This window comes from Dermacentor variabilis, chromosome 5 (assembly GCF_050947875.1).
Source record: "Dermacentor variabilis isolate Ectoservices chromosome 5, ASM5094787v1, whole genome shotgun sequence".
NCBI classification, from domain to species: Eukaryota; Metazoa; Arthropoda; class Arachnida; order Ixodida; family Ixodidae; genus Dermacentor; species Dermacentor variabilis.
The window spans coordinates 11,919,333-11,934,082 of record NC_134572.1 but is presented as its reverse complement, the minus strand read 5'-3'; the positions used below and the strand labels follow the sequence as shown (position 1 = coordinate 11,934,082).

The 14,750-nt window shown below is 46.0% G+C and overlaps 1 protein-coding gene across 1 annotated transcript in view; it reads right to left on the bottom strand.

The window, feature by feature from the left end:
- The window catches only part of LOC142582135 (uncharacterized), a 117,394-nt gene that overhangs the window by 62,687 nt on the left and 39,957 nt on the right, over positions 1–14,750 (bottom strand). The window contains exon 9 of the mRNA XM_075691529.1: positions 5,581–5,673. Coding sequence (XP_075547644.1) covers positions 5,581–5,673 — 93 coding nt within the window. The remainder of the gene's footprint in view (positions 1–5,580; positions 5,674–14,750) is intronic.

Genomic DNA, 14,750 nt, shown 5'->3' with positions numbered 1-14,750 from the left:
TGCACGGTTTCGTACTGCTTCTATTTCATTGGAGAGATATGATTGCGATGGATGCCATATTGATGACGCCTACTCGCGCTTTGGTCGCACGTATGTTAAGTATGCCTTGATGTCAGCGGATGCAGATTTAAGATTGCGACATATCCAAGTGTGCGAGGTGCCTCGGAATACGTGGCTTCGATGTGCGATGCCCATGATAGTGATGGTGTTAAGTGCACTCGTGGGTAAGTTTCGGCCGAGCTAATGGGGGACGAATTAATGTGGTATGTGTGGCTTATCGAAGTGCGTCTGCACGGGAATGACATTAATTTGCACTTCGACAAGATTAAGGGCAGGGGCTGTTGATTACACCATGCAGCAATATTATCTAAATCATGTTGCAGAGTAGTGAGGTCGTCTGAGTTACGAATAGAGATATAAACAACGCAGTCTTCGGCGAAAAGCCGTAATTTTGATGTTAGCGACAAGGCCGTCGATATTGATTAAAACTAACATTAATGTACCGCACACTGCACTAGATGACGTTGCGTCATCTGTTGCATTACTGTAAGGTCGTCATTTATAACGGTCACAGCTCAGAAGCGATAAAAAAGGGAGCGCTAATGCGTTGTTAACGATTCTTAGCTGTCTATAAGCAGATTTCTTCCATAAAATACTTTCACGGAGTGTAATGTTACGAGAATTGTGTATTACTTTAAGCACGGCACGTGTAATAACCGCATACAGGGCTCTAAATCATTACAGTTGTCCACATTGTAGCCATAACGGCTCATCTACTGACAATTATTCGAGTATCACATGAAATGGACCGATTTATTTTCTGACCGAAAAGCCTGCGCAGGGAACTAGATGAAACGACACATGTTGGGGCCATAGTATAACATTCAGGTATCGTGACATTCTAAAAACATGTGTAGCATTCAGAAGTGTGAGAAATACTTCCACTCGGCCCCTCTGTCACGCCGGTGGGGCCGTCACGCGTTCGGTCCTTCTTTTCTTTCTGGGCGCGCGTGCGACTCTCCAGCGGGAACAATGCACGCAATGCATTTACAGGGCGCTTAATTAAAGGGGTTGGGACACCAAATTTTGAGGCTATAAAAACCATGTTGTAGGCTGCTTCCGTATGCAAGGACACCCAGAACGAGGTATCAGACGCTGCAAACATTTCAAAATAATTTTAATTCAGCTCCAAAGAGTCATTAAAAACTCCTTCTCGTAGTCGAGACCCATCGCTAGCGCAGCAGCTACTACGTCACAGAGGAGGAACGAAAATATTGACGTCATAGCACACCAGCACAAAAACGTGACGTATGATGAGTAGCGATGAAATGCCGATTACGGAGCCTGCTGAGCCGAGCGACCGAGCATAACCTCCACTATGACCGAGCTACAGGCATATAGAAATCCTTTCTTAATGCAAAGAAGGGGTAAGGCGTGCAGACACAGACACAGGAGGAGAGAAGTGGACAACACGAACGCCACACGGCGGCCCGCGAATGGCAAACTGCGTGCAGCGAGTTGCCGTGCCGACGGGCCTTTGCACGTTTGAGTGTAAAACAGTAGCCGGCCGACTCCGAAAGGGACCAGGATATGCGGCGTTCGTGTTGTCCGCTTCTCTCCTCGCATAGTCGCATAGTTCGGCAGCTCGGAGCGGTCTCTCCTTCGCTTGGCCTTTCTAAATGTGAAGGCCCGTCCACGTTACCGGCACGGAAACTCGCCGCACACCGTTTGCCGTTCGCGGGCCCCCGTGCGACAGCGGTTTTGCTCGCGAACGGCCAGATTTCCTAGCTGTAGAGAGCACGGGCCCGGGACCCATTTGTGCGGCAGCCGTACGGCGAAGCGGCCAATCAGCGTCCGAGGAGTGGTCACTCTGTGCACCGACGGCAGCTTCACCGCCTCTGATCGTTCGGCGCCGCCGATATCGTGGCTGGGCCTTTTCCGGTTCACTTCGAAGCTAAAGCTTACGGCGCTTCGGAATGAATCACCGACTCTCACAAGCCGCAATATTTTCTTACCGTTGTTGTCGCTCTTCGCAATAATTATAATAATCGCGACATGCACTTCGAATCGCCAGTTGTTGACCTCTGCTGGCAGAGCACGCGTATGCGCGAGCAGACGACGCAGCATAGTTTTACATCACTATTTTTTGTGGCCCACGTGACCAAGCCATGTTGCGTTTACTCCTCTGTGACGTCATAGCATCCCCCGGAGCCCAGAAACAGAAACCGAAATCGCTCGGTATAATAATGCTATTATTAAATTAGTTATCGGATATATATGAATCCCGCTGTGTGTATCGTGCTCTCTGAAGCATGACGCAACGTTTGAATCGACAAACGCATGAACGAAAATTTTGATGTCTCCACCCCTTCAAGCGCGGCTTCACCCGGCACTGGCGCGTCACTTTCAAGCAACAGATTGACCCGCTGATAGCGTGGCCGAAGTGCATACGAGTTGGATACTACAGCGACGCTGTCCATGGCTACCGTCCGGCAAAATTGTGGCGGCAAACAGAAAACGCCTTGCGGCAAAGCCAGCTTTCTCACGAATGCTCTGCATCTCTCAAACTAATGTAGGTATCGTAATAAATATCATGCTGAAATTGGCCGCTAAGACGATTCTATCATTATGCCGAGTTTCATTGACTTGCCATAATTAGTTTACAGTCAAGTTGTAAACGTTACCGAATTCCCGTTCGCTGTCAACACATGGGCATCTACGGAGGGAGTATAGTTACAGAAAAAGGCTGTAACTCTTGTTTTATCGAAACTACCCGAAACAAATTATATGATAATTAGCCGCTAAGACGACTCTAACATTACGCCGCGAGTTTCGTTCACTTTTCATAATTACGTAGTTCACAGTGAAGTTGTAAATATTGTTTAGTTCCCGTCTGCTGTCAATACATGGGCTTCTACGGGAGGAAAACGGACAGCCCCATGTTTGTCCGCTAGAACCAAACTCTACGTCCTTCCAAGTTTCATTCAGCTAGCTAACTAAAAAGTATGTCCAATCGCAAATTACAAACAAACGCGTTTAGGTTCGTGCACTCCTTCGGACTGCGCGCCGGTCAACGTTCATCGCCGCTCGCGTCGAGGCTCGACTCAACGGCCACATGCGTCTAACCAGCGCTCCGTCGCAGCTGCGTCGACAACACCTGCGTCTCTAGAGCGGCTTCGTGAAAGCCCTTCGGCGGCAGCTCTGCGTGTGTATGACATAGTGCGTGACGTAGTGCGTGCCTGATATGTCTTTGTGTTTCGCATAAATGACATAAACATAATTATATGTATGGTTGCCAACAAAACTCTACACCAACATAATTTATACCATCGCAACTTCACTGGTCAACCACCTTCACAGGGCGGAATAGCTCCTCAATTTTAAAGCGAAGCTTTATATGTCTAACATGATCTTGAATTGTAGCACGAAGTGACAGAGAGAGAGACTAGAAGCAGCCAGGACGAGCTCTAGCTCTCAACTAAATGTTTACTGAAACTATCAACATGTATGTAGGTGGTTGCAAATACCCCAGCAAGTGAACCTGACAAGGTCTAAAGACATCAGTTAAACCTACCAAGAGGTACGGAAGCCAAAAAGCAAACGACAAAAAGACACTATTTCAGAGTAACACACGTGCTAAAAAGATATAGAAATTCGCATTCTAACAGAGAGAATGGTGCATGGCTAACGCAAGTCTCTCCTAATCAATGATTCCCTGTTAGAATGCGAATTTCAATATATTCCTAGCACGTGTGTTAATCTCAAGTAGTGTATTTTTGTTGTTTGCTTTTTGGTTTCCGTACTTCTTGATATGTTTAACTGATGTCTTTTGACCTTGTCATGTTCATATGCTGCGGTATTTGCAATCACTTTATATATATATATATATATATATATATATATATATATATATATATATATATATATATATATATATATATATATATATATATATATATATATTAGTCTTAATAAAGGTTTAGTTGAGAGTTAGCGCTCGTCCTGTCTGCTTCTAGTCTCTGTCTGTGTCACTTCGCGCTACAATTCACGATGATGTCACCGTACCAACTCACACATCTGCGTAGAACAATACAGTTTACATTCGCAATATACCATGCCAGCGTCGACTGGCCAGCCTGGCAGAAACGATGAAGAACTTATAGCCACATAGTGCGCTGATCCTCATGTGCGGTGACTTTAACGTCGGTGTGGCGAAAGAGCACGGCAAATGGGTCGAGAGTTTCATGCTAGCTAGCTACTCGTTGAAACTGGAGACGCTACAGTGACCCACGACGCAACACCGTTCCTGCACTGATCTCACATTTGTAAGCAGGCTGTATCACGTTACGATGCCAGAGCCTCTGACCGTCTACCACAGCGATCACAAGGCAATACTGTGCAAGTGTAGAGTCGTCCGTGAAAGTGTGAGCGTGTAATCAACGGCCACGTGACCTAAAATTAAAGGCTATGCAACTTGACGAAACGTGTCTTCATTCAACGTTCAAAAAATACAATCTTAAACAAGCAATAACATCACATATGCATAGCATCGGGTCGCTCAGCATTTCTTCCGCTCGTTGCGCGGTCGTTAGCTTTGGACTTTGATTTTGATTCAGTTCGCATTGGGGGAAAGCTTCGCGTTCGACCATTCATATTTAAGAAAGGGGCTTAGATTTTTTTTTTGTATATATACTCATGAAACTCCATGGAAAGCTTTATGATCGTGATTACAGCACGGTCATTCCGCAGCAGAGATGCATGTGCGAACGCCAGATTACGCGGCGACAAAAAAAAAAAAAAAGAGCCCCCGCCGGAGACGCTTTTGCGTGGTTGTTTAAACGGTTTATTCACATTTGTGAATACCGTTGGTAATTGTCTGCTCACTTGGAGCTTCCAGTTTGCTGCAACCGATGTGAATTATCACTACACCATTAAATGGGTACGATTGTCAGGTCTCTTCACATTCAGACGTGATTTGAAAATGACGAATGGCCTTTTCTAAGAGCAGGAGCGCCGTAAACTGCTACAAAATTATGCCAGTATAATGAAAGGATACCTTTTACTCAATTCTGTCCCGTCATCCTTTCACGGTCGGTCGATCTTGGCGATAACGTGAGCGCGGAGAGCCGCTCGTACCACTGGCGAAGCGCGAAAAAGAAACGTGGCATAGGAATTGAATCGTTCCATTATCGGTCAGCCCTTAGTACCTTCAACATGCTGGCTGCGAGAAATGATTCTGATTTAAACTGTTATACTCGTGGCACTTCTCGTGCTTAGCACATGAGCTCGAACGTAGATGGTGCATTCTTTCTACCCTGTATCTGCACGATCATTTCTTTAGAATACTTTCGCTGCGGCGATGCTGGCATGAAGGAAAACACATTGAGAAAGCTTGAAGAAATTGAGAAAAAAAACACAATGGGCACTTTGTTCAAGGAATGCCCGTGATTCTGAGTCTTGGCACATCCCAGCGTGGAGCAAACTGTCGTGCGTGTAAGGTTGAAATGAGGTTTGTTAATGAAGTCGGAACTTCTCTCCCACTTCTCCCGAATATCCGAGGCCGTTGCTAACCCCACTTACAGTTGATGGCGTTGCCCACTGGAGAGAACAAGGCGCTGGAAGATGCGTTCTCCTTGAGCTTATACCGAGCCAGGACCTTGGACGCCATGATGTCTGGGTAGAAGAGAATATCGCGCATTCCAGTTTGCAAGGCACGCGAGACGAATTCGCTGAAACTCGCCGGGCAATCCGTGCTTCCTCAGCAAGAGCTTTCCGAACAAAAAAAAAGCCTTGAACCTGCGTTCCAATTAATCGTACCCTTTCTCAGCCACCATTGTTGTTTCCGGAGAAACCTGTCCATGCCGCACGAAGAAAATGCATATTCATAGCATAACCGGCGGAGGTGTGCTGTAAGCAGGAAGCGCTCAGTCATTTACTGAGATATATGCCCTTTTTTCAATTCAGTTAATACTAACTTGTTTCCATGTTCCAGTAACATTAGGGTACTTGATAAAGACGCATTTCTTCCCATATTTCAGGCCTTTTATAGCACCTTTGATATATAAGCAATTGTTTATACATGACCAATAACTACATGTACAAATACTGCAATTTTATTCCATGTTTTAGGTATTCTGCAGAACAAAGAGCGCTGAATTCGTGTTCTCCACTTGCCACCACAGCAGTGAAATCAAAGAATCTGAAAATATGGTCGTTTCTGCCGTGTCCATTAATCGACGCTTACAGCTAGCCTTCCCTTCGACAGGATCTCACGGTTTTCAAATGGCCTTTCTCACTGAAAAGACAGGCATTTATAATCTTCTCTAAACAGACGGGTGCGTGCATCAGCTTCTCCGCAAGACATGTAGGGCTTTCAGATAATTTGGATGCAGGACTACGGTCATGCATCGAATACGGCTATGCACAGTTTCGACGTTTCAATAGGTAGAAACATTTACTTTCTGAGGCTTACCGGAATAGGGCTGATTTTGAAAACTAGCAGCTTCCCAAACGCAAACAAATTCAATGTGATTGCAGATAATATTTTCCATTTAATACAAGGAAACAACGTTCCTAGTTTTACATTTTTATTCGACAAATAGTGTAAGCCATGCGCAGGCTATTAGAGAGAGCGGGCTCCAAAGAAAGTGTACACAGGTACCACGGCCGCTCGATGCAAAGCAAGGCGCTTTTGGATCGAGCGGCCGTGCAAGTACATATGCTACGAAAAAGTCGCAGTTTCGCCCGAAAGGCGAAGCATCGATTGCGATGGTAAATTACAGCTATACGAAGTAAGGACAGTAGTTTTATCGGCCGTATAAACTTGGGAACGTTTACTAACTAAATTAACAAGCATGGTGTTAGCGCGCACAAGCAAACATGAAGACATCACACTCGATGACCGCGGACACTCGCTGTCAAAACGCTGGCGTGTGGAAGCGTGGCAGCAGAAGCAAGCGAAGTGACCTTGGCACTGTCTATCGCTTCAACGCAAACTGAGAGGCGAGAACACAACATGCACAAAAGTATAAGCCGTCTGCAGATCGCTTTCAAGATACGGCGCGCGCAGCCATGCGCGGTCGCGCAAAGCATGCAGTTGCTGCCGGAGTAGAACGCCGCCCCCTTCCCTTCCGCGTGGCCTCCCCGCTTTTCTCACTCGCGTGCGCGATCGAGCCGGGATTCCCTTTGCGCGCGGTCGCGAAAGGCGCAGTTGCTGCGGAGGACAACAACGCACCCCCCCCCCCCCAACTCCCTTCCCATCCCTTCACGGCCTTTCGCGTGACGAAAGACTGCGCGTTCCCTCTAAGCTTTCCCCCTTTTACCCACTAGATGGTCGGCTCCCCTCGCGCGCTTTTACTCGTACAAACAGCATACGGCGCGCGGCAACAGTGTTATCGGCCTCAGTCTTTATACGGAACATCACGGCGACGGCAAGAATGCGCCTTGAGTGTCCATATAATTTCTATCGCAATAATAATGTCAGCCCCAAAGGTAAGACGAATAGATCGTACAGATAGTAGTGCCTTGTAAACAAAATGAAAAATGCACGGTGAACGGCGGCAAAACAGAGGCAGTCACTGCCCAGGGCTGGGCAAAGATACTTTGCAATTGTATCATGATACAATACAACGTACTTGACAAGGTACTACCGCAATCCATTGTATCAGATACGATACTTTCAATTTGTATCTTAAGGGAATTCGATATATTCTCAAATTTCTTATTATACATCTATATAGCATCGCAGCAAACGCGTATGCAGAAAAATGTTTGCTCGGAAATGTCTTAACTCCATCCAACCTTGTTTCATTTAAATGAATTGTTTGTTACTATTTCAAGCTTTTCGTATTTCTTGCTCAAAGTATAATACTTTCATTCCGAAACAATGCGTGAAATTTGCAGGGTGTCGGAACGAAATGTTTTCGTTCTGGTTTTAGTTTTGTTGCGCCGAAAAAAGTTCCGTTCCGAAAAGAAATTAATCCGTTACTGTTTGTAACGGTTTTAATTTGCATGCAAAGCCCTAATTTTTCTCAATAAGTGAATTATGAGTTCTGAGGTCATTGCTCAATGCTTTGAGTAAAGGCACCGAGCAAGATCTCAGAAGCAGCATGTCATGGAGTATACTCGCCGAAATGAGAGACCGCTGTTGCTATAAAACCAGCCTAAACGAACATAAACGAACGTTAAAACTTCGATAAACAAGCCTTGTACTCGTAGAAAACGAAACCGTAAGCTCTTCTGCGCAAGCGCTTGGTTTTGCTACGATGCCGATCTGCTATAGTGACCCAAGCGACGTGCTTAGATTAGTGTGTAGCGCTCGACCGGATATCGCTCGCGCTATCCGTGCCTAAGATGCGCGCTAATGCTGATGTTGCCTGGTGTCACTTGTTTCGGATTGCCGACTTACCCCTTGAACCAAAACAGATAAAAAATATTTCGGTTTCACTCCGAACCAAAATAATAAATAACGTTTCACTTCGTTCTCGTTCTGATAAAAAAAAATATGGCTTCTTTTTCATTTTTCCATGTCGGTGCCGTTCCGTTCCGACACACTGTGTGAAAGCCACTAGATGCAAGGAAACCTCATTATTGAATTCTCCAAGCTTCGTAACAAAGCATTACGCAAGAAAAACTTAAATAACGACACCGGCATCACAATTTGTGCGTAAGACGCTGCACGTATTGGCGTACGTGGGGCAGTATGGTGGCTACAAGCAAGCGTCATGGCACCGACGCAACTAACTAAAAAAAGAAAGAAAAGTTCGGTTCCGCGCAGACGTTCTTGAGCTTGCTTTTGTCCATACGGTGCCAGCGCCACCACGTGACTGTGCTCCTCCAATAGGAACGCGCAGACCTCGTCGCCTACCTTCGCTGGAAGGCTTTGGCGGAAAAATAAAAGAATGTCGTTGCCTTTAGTTTTCTTCAAATGGCTTAGTGGCAGCAGTATCAGCTTGAGAAGCGGTGTTTAGCCAACGTTTATAGTTTCGCACGGTGATATTGCGATAGCAGTAACTTGTATATTAAGATGCACGACACATTATTTCATCTATCGGAAATACAGATACCTATACTCGTCTTGCCAGGCGTCTCATGATACAGATGCAAGATACCCAAAGAGTATATAGTATCTGAGATTCATGTATCTTGGATACTGCCCAGCACTGTCACTGCCACACTTTAACAAAAAGAAAGATAAAACATTTCATATTCCCGTCCTTACTATCCGAGAAGGTATAATTCTACTTTAGCCACAACGCCGTCTACGCAATCCCTTTCGACGACTTTCCGCGGCAACGCATTTCATCTCTCTCTATAGATCTTGGGGAAAAGAAATGAAATGCGTACGTGCTGAGCTGCTTATCACGTCAATTTTATTAGAGTGGTGGTGATGGATCGGTTTTCGAGTGCTCGCGTGATGCAAATTAACAAAGCATATAAGTTAACTTCATTGCACGACTCGTATACAAGTAAGAGCACACATGCTTTTGAAAAGCATTCAGGCTATTTGGCGGGTATATTTGGAATTATTTAACCATATTGCCCTATTTCTTGATGTTTTCCAACCTATCTGTAACGTGTGCCTTATAAGACGATGAGCAAAACGTAAACAAGGTGAATGCAGGAGCCGACGTTTCGACAAATGGACTTGTTTTCTTCAAGGCGATGTATGCTTTCCTCGCCACACGCCGCACTCCCTTCGAATTATCGACGGCATCAACGCCAACCAAATCCTTTCCGACCGCGCTATTCTAGTCACTTTGGATGTTTTTGCCCTTTACATCAACATTCCCATGAGTGAAGGAATTGAAGCCGTTTCTAGATCCCTCGTAATCAATCCCCAAGCGCACGCTCCTGAAGTTTACTTATCGCTCCTTAGGTTAGTTCTCACGCTCCACTATTTCGAATTCGATTCTATACACTACCTGCAAATTTTCGGCACTAGCATGGGTACGCCATTCGCTCCCACGTATGCGAACATTTTCATGGGACAGCTTGAAGCAGACCTGCTGAAATTCTACCCTTTAAAACCCCACGCCTATCTTCAAATATACTGTGGTGAGGAAAGAATACGTCGCCTTGAAGAAGACAATTCCAGTTATCGAAACGTTGGCTCCTGCATTCACCTTGTTCACGTTTTGCTCATCGTATTGAATTTCCACCTCCCGCATTCCCCGTCTTTTCTCTGGTGTGCCTTATAAGTGTTCCAAACTATATATTCCCGTACTCGAGGATTGGTAGGCCTAACGTCTCATTTATATCGGAACCGCAGTGCTTAGCCTCTGGATTTCCACTTCGTAGACATGTCTTGAGCAATGACCTGCTTCTGTTTGGAGATTGTGCACGATTATTTAGATGTTAATTAATGTGCTGTTGGGCATTAGTTAAACAATATTAATCACACCCCATACCGATGGCCGCTGCCGCTGCTGTTACGTTGGCAAAGATTGCGTCTTTACTGCCAGTTCGCTAAAAATAATCCTTCCTTGAATAAAGTGCTATAGGCTAGGCAACCTCGGCCAGGCGGCGCTGCTGTGCCTTCCTGAAGACGCCCGCTTGTTAGAAAAAAAAAAAAAAAAGAAACTCGCAGGACGCTTAAGCTTCGCTTTTGGAACGCGATATCGTCCAAAGATCCGTGACTGCTTCTCACGTCTCCCGGCAACTGCAACTTATGTGACCATAATGTTTACCGGGCAACGATGGCGGCGAACGCTATAGGCACGAAGGCGAATTTTCTGGTATAAACGCGGCCTCTTGCGTGGGCCGAACACAGAGGTGGCGCACAGTCGCTCAAAAAAAAAAAAAGAACGTCATTTTCAGGTTTCTGTTATCGCTTCGCCCTTTTAATATTTCATTCTGAGAAGATTTAACATAAAAGGCATGCGGTGTCGGAGTTTTGTTTCATGATATTTGTGGGCTGTCATTCTCTATGCAGGGCAAAGGCCTCTCCCATACTTCTCCAACTACCCCGGTCATGTACTAATTGTGGCCATGTTGTCCCTGCAAACTTCTTAAGGTCATCCACCCACCTAACTTTCTGCCGCCCCCTGCTACGCTTCCCTTCCCTTGGAATCCAGTCCGTAACCGTTAATGACCATCGGTTATCTTCCCTCCTCATTACATGTCCTGCCCATGCCCATTTCTTTTTTTTTTTTATTTCGACTAAGATGTCATTAACCCGCGTTTGTTCCCTCACCCAATCTGCTCTTTTCTTATCCCTTAACGTTACACCTATCATTCTTCTTTCCATAGCTCGTTGTGTCGTCCTCAATTTAAGCAGAACCCTTTTCGTAAGCCTCCAGATTTCTGCCCCGTCCGTGAGTACTGGTAAGACACAGCTGTTATACACTTTTCTCTTGTGGGATAGTGGCAACCTGCTGTTCATGATTTGAGAATGCCCGCCAAACGCACCCCAGCCCATTCTTATTCTTCTGGTTATTTCAGTCTCACGATCCGGATCCGTGGTCACTACCTGCCCTAAGTAGATGTATTCCCTTACCACTTCCGGTGCCTCGCTACCTACCGTAAACTGCTGTTCTCTTCCGAGACTGTTGAACATTACTTTAGTTTTCTGCAGATTAAATTTCAGACCCAGGCGAGTCATCGTCAGTCAACTACTGCTGCGCATGCGCATGCGCAGCAGTAGTTGACCGACGATGAGTCGCCTTCCCCTCCCCTTCTTTCACTCTCTTTATGCCTGTTGCAAATTGTATATATTTGCGCAGGCTCCAATAAAGGTGTTGTTGGCAGTCAGCGCTCGTCCTGTGTCCTCCCTTGTCCGTGTTTTTTGCGCTGTTTTAAATATGAATTACCACCAGCCAGGATTCCGAATCTACAAGATGCAGAATTTATCCTGCGAACGCCCTTTGGACAAATCCGGGGCTGCGCCGAAAGGCACAGCGCCCTAACTCTCCCTTGACAAGTCAAGATGCTGAGCCGTCAGGCAGCGGAGTCCTGAGAAGAAGCATCGGCAAGCGACATGTCCAAACGTGCAACAAAGTGCTAGACAGCCCGGCGCCGTATTTCCTTTTCCCTGGAGGTCACCGCACAAGGAAACTTTGAAGCGGGTGGCCAGCGCGGTCGCTGGTTGGACCTCTCGGACGACCGTCGAGTGCTGGTTTTGTATCGGACCGTTTGAGTAACAATCGTTTCTCGGGGCTTTATAAGCCCCGACGCCGCCGCCTGGAGAACCGGATCCACCGACCCACCGGGAGCCGAGTGCCGCTCTCGAGTGGAGTGAGATGTGTCACGCGTTGGGGTCTCAACGGACGTCGCCGAGCGGGAACAGTCGCGTTTGCTGTTAGCTCTCGGCCCCCGTGCCGATCCGATCTTGTCCTGCATAATGACCTGTATATAGTGTATAAAATCCCTTTCGTTATTCTCACCGACGCCTAACTCAGAGTCTTCGCTACCAACGCCCTGTCACGAAACGGGTGACGAGCGCTACGGGACCACCTCAAAGTCGTAACAGTATGAAGTCTATTACATTTCTAGTCTCGCCATTTGGGCTCCTCCACGTCCACTTTCGGCTAAACCGCTTGCGGAAGAAGGTATTAATTATCCGCATAATATTCTGTTCTGCAAATTCTACTAATAACTTTCCCCTGCTATTCCTAGAGCCTATGCCATATTCCCCCACTGACTTGTCTCCAGCCTTCTTCTTGCCTACCTTGGCATTGAAGTCGCCCATCAGTATAGTGTATTTTGTTTTGACTTTACCCATCGGCGATTCCACGTCTTCATAAAAGCTTTCGACTTCCTGGTCATCATGACTGGATGTAGGGGCGTAGACCTGTACGATCTTTAATTTGTACCTCTTATTAGGTTTCACAAGACCTGCCACCCTCTCGTTAATGCTATAGAATTCCTGTATATTACCAGGTATATCCTTATTAATCAGGAATCCGACTCCTAGTACTCGTCTCTCCACTAAGCCCCGGTAGCACAGTACGTGCCCGCTTTTTAGCACTGTATATGTTTCTTTTGTCCTCCTAACCTCACTGAGCCCTATTATATCCCATTTACTACCCTCTAATTCCTCCAATAACACTGCTAGACTCGCCTCACTAGATAACGTTCTAACGTTACACGTTGCCAGGTTCAGATTCCAATGGCGGCCTGTCCAGATATAACTATACCTAAATATATGTAGTCGGCTGAGATGACAAAGGACACATCTGGTGGGAACGGCGAGAACAACAACAATAAAGAGATCGCGCATTGGTTCTGTGCACATTTGTCGTGGAACGTTACAGTGGCGCAGTCTACGACAGGATAGACGCCTCTATTATGTAGATATCGCTCAGTGTAGCCAGAAACGCGCACCATCAGTCGTATTTTTCAACATGTGAAGCAGATGAAGGCGTCAAGTATGATTTACACGAAAGCATCACAACTCGCAGGCTTCTTGAGTTCGTCGTCCAAAGGGCTGGGGAAAACGCTGCAGGAGATTGATGTTCAAGAATCAGTGAAGATAAGAATGGAGCACTCCGAATTTCAAGAACACAACATGACGCCGCTGGTGCAGCTGACGGCGTGAACTTCACCGAGCGAGACCGACTCTTCCATGGACTCGTGCCTACTAGAAATTCTTCGCCTGCAGCAGTAATACACCGAGCGATAGCAGCAACTCATGGAAAATCTTTTGACTGTTATTCAAGCCTAATAACGACTACACAAGCAGACGGTAAAGCCCGAAATCGTTGATGGAGAGAGCTCAAGCCCAGAGACTTGGATCCAGTTCTACGAACAAGCACGTGAGAACTCATGGGACGGACCTTGCAATCGCATCAGGAACATGCGTCAGTTTCTCAGACAGACTTGCCGAGAAGTAGTATGACATTCATCACGCTGGACCTATGACTATTTGGCACCTTTTGACGAAAACCAGGTTGAAAGGTGGGACCGAGCTATTTTTTACAAATATCGCAACGAAAAGCCCTTAAAATATTTTTACTAGAAAAGGCGGCTTCTTCATATGGCAAATGCAGAACTACCGGAGTTCGCAGTATAGTGCCACTGATTGTTCACGGCTTGCTCAAGGAATTTCAAAGGTAGGTGCAAGTCGCCTAAAACTATCGGGAAACTGTTGGGATGTTTCAGAAACATCTCTACCGATTTTACACCCCAAAATGTGCGTCGAACAGATCAGACTTTCGATAGGGCACCATGGAGGTCTTGCAAGTTCGAAAATCCTCACGGCAGAACTCGAGTCGTCAACCTAATGTCTACTATCAGCAATGACGCAGAACCAGTTGCCTTTTTTTTCAGATGAAGCGAAACCAAAAAACTAATAAAAGAGTGCCCAGTCCCACCTGACGACAAAAATTGAGACTTTTTCTAACCTCCCTTAGCCTTGTCTATATTAAACTCTATATCAATGGTGACGATGTTGATGTATTGATTGATAGTGGTGCATCTGCATCTGTAATAAATGAAGCTCTTGTTAAATGTGACGGAATAATTCGAGGAAGACCTGTGCAGGTACAGAGCTTTCACGGGACTAAACAAATATATGATAAATGGGCGAAAGCAAATGTCTCTTATCAAGGCCGGAGGACTAATATCGCGACGCCCTTGTCGTTAAGGGATGCGACTATAAATTCTTGCTTTCGAGACTAGATATGAAGATACTGAAGTTAAACCTTTATTGGAATGAAGAAGCAACTGTGGCACAAGAGACGTGGGCGTCCTTCGCAGCCCGCCTTGTTAAGTGTGAAAAACACGTTCGTGAAAAATTCCCGAAACCTGTC